Consider the following 10,013-nt stretch of genomic DNA (forward strand, 5'->3'; position numbering starts at 1 on the left):
TTATCTGATTGGTAGATTGTCATTATTTACAGCAATTTACGGAGCCTGACAGCAGGACCATTCTCCAACAGAACGGCTGTTTTGAATTAATAGGAACAATGAGTTTCAGTGAACCTATTGGCTAAAAGCTTCCAAACCGTTGCACATTAGCCCGGCCCTGGTATCGGGGTGTATCTTCTCAGATCGAGCCCGGCACTGTCTGGTAGTCCGCGTCATCATCGGTGTTGCAGCGACAAAGTAAATGTAAATTAACATTTCAGGTTCCAGAACTATATTAGTATTCTCCTGACAATCTATAGCGACATCGAATATGCGCCTCGAAAATGAAAGACTTAAATATTTGCCCAAACTTTCCTCAATGAGACTTTTAACCATTCGTTTACCAAATAAAGAATAAAATTTGGGGGTCACCGGTAAAAGTATGGAAATTAGGAAACTCAACAGATTATCTAACAAAGGACGCCATCTGTGTTGACTCTATAGAGGAAAATAAGATTTTCGAAATACTAAGATGGTGAACATTTGTCTTACCCGAAGATCTTTAAACTGAGCCCACGGGTGGTAGATCAGAAAGGAATTATATAAATGTTGAGTATCCGAATATCTGTCCCCGAGGCGCATTATATTCTACCTTACAGTGCATTTCACCTAGGTACCGCAACTCAGCGTACGAGACGGACACAATCCACGTACAGAACACACGATTAGCTTGGGTATTCCACACATTTCAAAGTCACCGACTCGTCGATTTATTACAGTAAACCAGCATGGGACAGCCGCTCTGTCTAGACTGAAAGATACACTTGATCTACAATGTATGGCTTTTTAGTTAGTTTCTGTTGAGAATACCTTCCCCTCTTGAACTCTTAGCTGAAATTGTACAAGAAAAAGTTACATTGTCGATCAAGTCTGGTCAACTTGTTTAGCAAGTGAAACTCTCCAGTACGGCTTAAAATACTGACACTAAAGCCTACACAGTGATTTCTGTAGAAAAAAGCACAGGTTAACTCTAATCGTTTCACTATGTGTGCCGAAGACTACACATCTTCTTTTTATTTATGGCATGATATTTAATAACAAAGCAATAAGTAAAAAGGGTCACTTTTTATGAATACATAGATAGATATAAGATAAATATATACTAAGAACATGTTAAGGAATCGAACTCAGAAAATACTTGAATCATGGACGGATTGTCAATACATTTGCGCTCAAGAATTATTCAAGTTGCAATCTATATGACACAAAACAGTCATTGATACTCGATGTAGTTTATGCCTATGTAAATGTTGTCGTAGGAAAGTATAGAGACATGGCTTTGTTTATTGTGACAAGTATAATACAAATCATTCAGGGAGACAGTGTATGTTCAGGGTAGGACGGAATATGTATTTACACCAGCTACTGTTGTAGTGTGTGTGTGTGTGTGTGTGGTGTGTGTGTGTGTGTGTGTGTGTGTGTTTATATGTATGTATGTATGTATGTATGTATGTATGTATGTATGTATGTATGTATGTATGTATGTATGTATGTGGTACATCGGCTTGTTTTTATCTAGTCTGTAGCGGTGTCTATATCGCAGGACGGACATGTCGATCACAGATTATAAGCTTATATTTGTTGATTTGCAGGTGATATCGAAAAGATAGCCATTACAATGAAATATGATATTAATAAATAATAAATGAAAGATCCACGGTCCTCATACTCATAATAAAGTTAATAAAATTTTTAAGAGAGTCATCTTTCTAAAGCTTTTTGCCAGTTCAATTTGTGCTGTAATCATATATCTGACACCACAATCTCAACATCGCAAAGTTTGGGAGTTTGCGTACCCTTTTCGTTAAAGGGTTCTACCTTGGTCAGCCTCTTTGTCTTTTTGTATTGAGAGTAAGCGAGGGCAACGACAGCAATACAGACAATTGCCAGAACAACAGCAGTCACCGCAATGAGAAGAATTTGCCAGCTGGTCAAACCCGTCTGTATTGGTTGTACGTAGCCAACGGTCGTCAACGTGTCCGGGGGAGGTGCAGCTACGATCGTAGTTTGAGCGACATTCGAAGGCTGAGCAGCGTTTCCGGCGCCATCTACGGCCCGGATGGAGTAGTAATAAGTGAAACCGGCACCGCTAGAGGGCATCGTGACGGTCAACATCTCTCTTTGCCCGCTCGGTAATGGATCCGTTAGTGTTCCTTCGGACACGTCATCGTTCGATATTTCCTCACAGTTTGCGAAGTCACTGACAATCTTCGAGAAATCGGTGTCATATCGGAGATCGTACCTCGAAGCTATTAAGAAAGGGAAGAAAAAAGAAGGGTGTTATTATGTGTATTTTGTGAGACATCTCTTTGCTGTGCAATATTATTCTTCTCGTCTTTAACTAACAATCCGCAAAATTGACATAAATGCATTTACCTGTTCCTTGATCATAGTCATCACCAGTAGCGGTCCACGTCAGAGTGACGGTGGAATTGTCGATGGATGTCTCAACGACTTGTAGGTCTGTGATTCGTGAAGGAGGGAACGGGTCCGCGTTTGGATCACTCCAATCGACATAGTCCACATTGTCATCAACTTGTATGACGCCCCCTGACGCCACTCTGTTGAAATCACCAATCGGTGTGCCTTCCGTCTTTTCAGGTATAACAGCTGTCATTGGAAAGGATAAATGGTGTGATTCACACTCAAACTGATATGAGATCGGTAACTGTTGAACTTCATAATGACCAGAGTATTATGCACAATTCAAGCAGATGTAAAAACGATTGCATTGCTGTACATGAACGTGACTTCTGACGTAGAAGATTTATTTGACGAATACATCCGAAACACCTTTTTAAACAATTTGACAAACTGTATGGCAACTTGTCTACGGGAACAAATAAACTAAATTCAAAACCCAGGTAGGATTGTTAATACTTCACTTGTTCCATAAATGCAGGAGAGTCTCAGAAGCTACACGTACAATTAAACCTAAATTTAATGAGTACATTGTGCACAGACGAGAAAATGGGAATTTATAATGTTAATACTTACAATAATTTCTCGGCATGGCGCCAACTTTACCCATTACACGGGAAATCGCATTGCCTTCGGTATCATTGGCAGTAACCTGAATACTGTAGCGACACGCTGTGGAACAGGACGCTTCGACGAATTCAACAAAATATCCGGAATAAACTCCATCGTCTTTGGTGATATCAGCACCTGATTGAAAATTGAATCGGGATTGACATTAAAGAGAAACGAAAAAGAAAGAACATGAGTCTTGAATGTTCCATACTTTGCACATTTCAGCAAGTCAGCATCCTCAATGAACGTAATACACCATACTGTGTGTATGCGCGCAAGCACATTGGCCATCAATCAAAGAAAAGAACCTGACTCCGAGATCGAATATTTTGGAACAACAACCAGCGAATTGTCCTTGAACAACTGGAACAAATACCTTTTCAGAAACATTGTTTTTAAGACGACGACTGATTGCCTATAACTAAATAAATATCACAGATATTTCACGAAGTTTTTTGCAAACATGGCGGAGAAACCGTACAACTATACACTGCATGCAACATTCCAGTTGAGCAATGGAGGTTTTTTTGGACAACGTTATCAGCATTCAACGGCACAAAAAAACGAAATGAGATGAAAAGGCTGTATCTGCTTGGCGCTGTTGAAATGTCAGTATGTTTTGGGTTCGTCTATAGAAGATAACTCGTGGCTAAATTTAATTCGTATTTTGAACAAGTGAGTATTTACCGATATATCATTGCAAATAAAGAAACAATGGCTCATACTTTATGGAAAAACCACTCTATTAGAAGACTGTGGCAGTCTGTCCTTTGGACCCATATCGTTAACTGCACATCCAACAAACTAATACGTTTATCAGGTAGAGTCGTTTGATGTAGTAGGACAATGCTTACCCGTCCCCGTGTCAAACAATTGAAGTTCCACCGTAGTCAAAGGACTGGGTCGTTCTATGGCGGCGATGACGTGAGCGTTCAAAACTGGACTATGGCCCTGCTTGACGTCAGCGTAAATGGTTACCATTGGTGGAGACTCGGTGACCATGTCGGTACTGGGTGTGGAGCTCAATCTAATTGGTTCAGTCGACGAATCGATGGACTTTGAGTCTATTGAAATTTCTACAACCTGATTTCTGCTATCCGGGTTATGAACTTCATACAGCCATAGCCCATCCTGGTGAATGAGTAAGATTTCTAGTGTCAGTCACGCACAACCATAGTGAGTTTGGCTAGTGGTTTTGTGGTTTTGTTTAGGTTACACTCACAATTCCACGTCACTGGTCAACTTTAATTTTATTGAATGTTTTCTCTGGTTGTCTTTGTACACTATATCGCGAGAAAAGCCGAAAAACAATTTAGCGTTTTTGTATTTTCTTTCTGTAGTTTGTGGATGATGTGATCCTAAATTAAAAACTGTACGAACTTTCTGCGAGTAAAACAATTATAATTATTTGGATAATAACAATACCTCGGCAATATCATTGATTCGGATGGCAATTGAACGACTGGCGGTATTGCTTTCGTATTGGGGGTCATTCTTCTCGATGGTAATGCCGTTAGGTCGGGTTACTTTTACATCAACTTCCCTGGTACTTCCAAAGTCCCAGAAGAAAAAGAAGACAGTGTCTCTCCCGATGGTCGAATCAATGTGTACGCTGCCAAATTCCGTTCCACTGGCCAGTATACTTGCTTTGTAACTCGTCAGCTGCAAAATTAGGAATAGTTTGGCATAAACATTCAATCATAATGTGTCTTGATACTGACATTTGTGGTGCGTATATGTATTGGTACTTGTGACATCCTAATTATTCAAAGACGGCGAACAGAGAGAAGCGAAAGGATACAAAGAGAGTTGTATGCGCACCAAAAGGCTGGTGTATTTAGATTCTGAGACCATCATTTCAAAGTATCTTGATAATATTTTGTATCGAGAAAGCTGTTTTCGTCCATTCTAGTTGATGTTAGTCACGTGCTTATGTTGTACAAAAGTTTTGCATTAATATAAGTCATACATCCTTTAATGTAAGTCTTCTGATAAGCTTGAAATACCATTGAAAATTAAAGTAAGCATTGTGCCTTCTGTGAGTCTGCCATCAGATTTTTGCATAACTTTACTAATAAAACTTGCGAATTATAGTTGGGAATGCTTACCTGTACCGGAGTCTCCGAGTTTGAGCTTGTTCTTTCCGTCAAAGATGCCGTAAAACAGTCATGGATGGCCGTGGAGCCGTCACTTTCCGAGTACCAACATGATCTACCGTTAGTTTGGTTCGAGAGATCCACAAGTTTCGGGTCTGCTTGGCTACTGAAGGCCAGGGTGTCAACGACAACGCTCTTGTTGACTAGGTACGGCAAAGTGTCCAATATAGTTGGCGAGACGTTTTCAGCGCCATCTGTTGTGAGGAAAATGACACCTCCAGCAGCATCTCCAAAGTGGCTTCTTTCAAGAACCTGAACATGGATAACAGTATATAGTATAATGTGCAATTTTGACGACAATGGAATGTGTGCATCAGAATTCACAGGGCGAATAATGTTGGTCTCAAAGTTTTACACTCCATTGAAAGAGCAAATGATATCTTTATACCAATGAATAGCAGGACAGAGGGAATTTATTATTACCATAAAACTATTTGAAATTCCTGGAGCGGTCGCAAACAATTTAATGATATATCAGAACCTAGACTCTTTGTTCGGATATACAGACAGGTAACTTTTGAAATGGTGTCTAAATTTAGAAGTTAGATCTTGAGTATGCCCTGCTGCTACGAGTGGTTTAAACCTCTACTTACTCGTACACCTTCCTGTAAACCACAGCCAATACAAGTTCCACCCGAAGCTAAATTTGGAAGTAGATTGATTAAATCTTGCCTGGTCTGTTCGTCCACCAGCTTTGTCAAAGGCGCCAACTCTCTTGCAGATGACTGAAACTGGACGATTCCGACCCAGCTGTCGTCTGGCAGAGTTGAGCCGATGTATTTGGCTGCGGCTTGGTGCTGGGTTTGTATTCTAGAATGCTAAGAAAGAAAGAGTAAGAAGAATTAACCAGGAAAGAACGCAAGGCAGTTACATGGTACAATAAGAAAGCCCTAAACGGCCCAGGAAAGTTTTACTATAACCACGACTCACCAAACTAATTATCTTTCGCTGATTTTTTTAGAATATACTTACAGAACTCATACTGCCAGAGACATCCATTACAAGCACAGTGCGGAATTCCGTCTCCTTAACCACATTGAAAGTGGGCTCGGTAGTCAGGCCAGAACGAGGTGGATTTGCATTCTTGAAATCCAAGGAATTGTCCATCACATCCCAGGCACTCCTGTACGCACACTGTGTGTTGTGTTTATTCAGAGCCAGAGGGTTGTGCCTCGATGAAGGGTCACCGTTCGGGTCGCTGTGACAGAAATGATTTACCTAGCACAAAGAAAGGATTGGTATGATGTTTAAATTGCACTCATATCTTCCTTGTTGCTATGGCATGCGAATCAAAAATAAAAAGAGTGTGGAGAAAAATGGCAACTTCATTGACGAATTGATGGTTGATACCATAATTGCCTTTAATGGAAAAGTACTTTTGCTTCAGTCTTCGCTTGACGAGAATTCGCGATATTTGCAGAGTTGCTGTCATCCGTCCTTTATACGTATGGCGTCAAGAGAATAGGATATAGCGTGACGTAAAAGTTCGGTTGGTGAACGCACAAATATTTCGCATTAATATTGTTTCCGAATTTCTAACCCATCTACTGAAAGCGCCATTAATTTGAACAAAATGGGGAGATACGCGCCTTCTCTTCTCGAAGTTATTCATCGATGAAACGATCTTAGAGAGGCGCAAATACTTACCGAAGAGAGATAGTTTGCAAACATATATGATCCCGTGGCAGCACCGTCATCGTTTGGGTAGAATCTGCAGTTGGGACCCGGTAAGACACCTGAAGTGGGATCCGTGTTGCAACGTTTCAACCTGCCGGTCTCAGGATTATAATCAAATGAATCTCCTGTGATGGCGTCAGAGCATCGACTCGGTTGAACTGTTCCGTTTAGATCCAAGTAATAGTGTTCGCCTTCCCCTGGGTATTCATCGAATATTCCCCACTGCAAGTGACCCCACTCGTGTACAATGACCTTACCTGCAATTGTTGATGCGAGTAAACTTTATGGTTACAGAAAACATTATGGAAAGAAATGTGGCGGGAAAAACTTGCACATTTAAATGGGTAAAAAGAGGGTTCTAAAATCTTGTCACCTCGTTATTTAGCATGTATGAACGGATGCGTACGTCAATGTACTAACGTACATGTGCATGTCAGTATGTCAGTATGTCTGTCTGTCGTCTGTCTGTCTGTCTGTCTGTCTGTCTGTCTGTCTGTCTGTCTGTATGTATGTATGTATGTATGTATGTATGTATGTATGTATGTATGTATGTATGTATGTATGTATGTATGTATCTATGTATGTTTGTATGTATGTATGTATGTATGTATGTATGTATGTATGTATGTATGTATGTATGTATGTAAGCTTATGTATTAAAAAGTCCATAGGTAATAAAACAAGGGGACACACGACTAAGTGAAACAGAACAATACATGCGCACACTAACATTACCGAAACAACGAACCGAAGGCTAACCTGAGTCACCCCAATTCTGTTCAGAATATGGTCTGTCGGCTATCCATCTCGGCGTTAGATGAATATATTCTCCTTTTTCTCCGCAAGGACGAGTTTGTTTGGTGTACGGACTGTCACCGTAGTCTGGGTTGCTGTGATCCACGATTACATTAGCGATGTCATACATTTCAGTTGTAGCTCTAACCGTAGTGATATCGTCACTCCAAGTCTTCGGGATTAAAATTGTCACGTCACCAAAAGTCGCCCGTTGATTTGTTGCTTCATGTAAGTGGTGTGATGCATTCGTGAATATCTCCTGTGTTTGGTGGAGATTGGAAAATAATTGTTATGAAGTGACGAGAATCAAGAAATCGCGTTGTACGCAGAAGAGATTTCGAACTTCAGTCAAAACTTGGTCGATTACCGAGATGTGGCGCGGCATAGCTCTAGTGACAATGGACGGGTAGGTGCTCAGTGTCAAACGGCAAGTTACAATAGCAAGTTAAAATTGCAGTTTGTACAATATTGTGTCTCATTAGAACTCCTCGAAGCTGGATCAAATTCACTGAGTTCACCAAAATTTTTGGCGCGAAAGAACTCATCAGTCGTTCAGAGTTGATATATCGCTTGCTATCGATCTAACCTGCCAGTCAGATAACGGTGAACAAAAATCGATTATCCGATTAAGCTAGAGCCTCGTATGCTTTGTGAAGGGTAACAACAGGGTCTCGTAGGATAAGGAATTCTATTGACACGTCTGCGTTGATAGGGTAAGAACTTACGAAAAATACAAACCATACTGTTGCTAATAACACTGTTCGACAACAATCGAGGTTGTACACCTTTGTGGGTACAGCACGAAACAAAAGGTGGTGACAAAACTTAAGACCAACGAAGCCATAAAGTAAGCTGACATCTTTATAGCTTTTTACTCAAAGGCATCGAGTTAATAACATAAGCAAAAAGTTATTCGATGCAATAAAAATCAATTTGGAAATTATCAATATATTTAAAAGCACTTATCCCATTAAGCAAAATAGAATTGATATTGTTCCTTAAATTCTCCCGGCAAGACATCGAAGATGGTTAGCGACCCTTTATCTTTGATGAATACGTTAATTTATATATTTATCAAATGGCATTGGATATAAGTTAATCCAAGCACAAACAATTGCATAGAACGTCGTTTTGAAACCTTTTTAAAGCAAATACGTCATTGATTAAGTAGTCAACAAAATAGCCACAATTAAGTGTTTGAGACTTTCATGCGCCTTTTTTGAAAAAAAATACCTTGAAATTCAAACAAAGTGTTTGCGACTTTTATGCGAATTAAAAAAAATACCGTGAAACTCCAAAAAGTAAGTGTCCATTCAAAACAAAACCCTAGAGCACTGGATTCAAACTTCATTGGCAGTTCATTTTTTATTATACTTGATGGAATAGACTCAGATGTCAAAAGCTGAATAAAAAAGATGAAAAAATGATTATCAATTTTAAGTTCCAAACTTTGTAATTATTCATACGCATAGAGAATACAAAATTTACCTTAGCCTAGATTTCACTGTACGAAAGAACGGTGATCTTCAGACAAATTTACATTTAGTTCATCTACATGTCAGTTTACACATCCAGCGTGATGCTGCGGGAAAAATCTTGTTCTTACCTTGATATAATCGACCAAACGACGGTCTTCGGCTACATTTTCGTTGATCGCTACAAGCACGGTGGTGTACTTGTTGTTAACCAGATGAATTGGATTGCGAGCATATGAAGAGAGAGTCAATGCGAGCAGTAATAGAAAACTGATCGAAGAAGTTGCCATGTTCTTGTCCACTAGTTGACAGCTCCGCTATTTACTTTGATTTGTTCTGGCTCGTTCTACTGTTTTTTGACTTCTTTTATACATTATGAGGAATGCGGATTTTAAAATAATGATATGCTGACACAATATAAAAATTATTGATCCATTTACAATTTACGGTGAAAACCATCACGGGAGAGAGTCGGGGTTTACCCGAAGACCAAGAACAAGTACTGGGTCAGCCGAGGTTATGAGACGTGCCTTTATTTGTTTTCGATCAAGTGCTCATAATCGTATTTCCCAAATTACAACAGAAAGCGGCAACTTCCTGGTTAATAAGTTTCAAAGTTTTTTTAGTTACCTAGCCTACAGAGTGACGACATAATCCTTGTAGATTTCGTAACACTTGAATGACACAACCTTTCACGATTAACGAAGGTGAAAATTTAATTTTAACAGAGAAATCATCAATTGTACTGAAAACATTCATTATTTATCATTTATCGTAAATAACTTAAATTCAAAAAGATATTCAAAGGCAGATAATCATCCTTTTAGGTTGTCTTCTC

At 39.5% G+C, this 10,013-nt stretch overlaps 1 protein-coding gene across 1 annotated transcript; it reads right to left on the reverse strand.

The window, feature by feature from the left end:
- Nucleotides 1-988: 988 nt before the first annotated feature.
- Nucleotides 989-9,559, reverse strand: LOC139135596 (calcium-activated chloride channel regulator 4A-like). Its single transcript, XM_070703068.1, has 11 exons — nucleotides 9,307-9,559; nucleotides 7,665-7,959; nucleotides 6,876-7,162; nucleotides 6,201-6,446; nucleotides 5,822-6,046; nucleotides 5,181-5,480; nucleotides 4,498-4,734; nucleotides 3,927-4,203; nucleotides 3,037-3,207; nucleotides 2,416-2,649; nucleotides 989-2,288 (listed from the first exon to the last, which is right to left on the reverse strand). The coding sequence occupies exons 1-11, from the start codon at nucleotides 9,463-9,465 to the stop codon at nucleotides 1,783-1,785; spliced, it is 2,937 nt and encodes a 978-aa protein (XP_070559169.1). The 5' UTR covers nucleotides 9,466-9,559; the 3' UTR covers nucleotides 989-1,782.
- Nucleotides 9,560-10,013: the final 454 nt, after the last annotated feature.

This window comes from Ptychodera flava, chromosome 6, assembly GCF_041260155.1.
Source record: "Ptychodera flava strain L36383 chromosome 6, AS_Pfla_20210202, whole genome shotgun sequence".
In the NCBI taxonomy this organism is placed as follows: domain Eukaryota; kingdom Metazoa; phylum Hemichordata; class Enteropneusta; family Ptychoderidae; genus Ptychodera; species Ptychodera flava.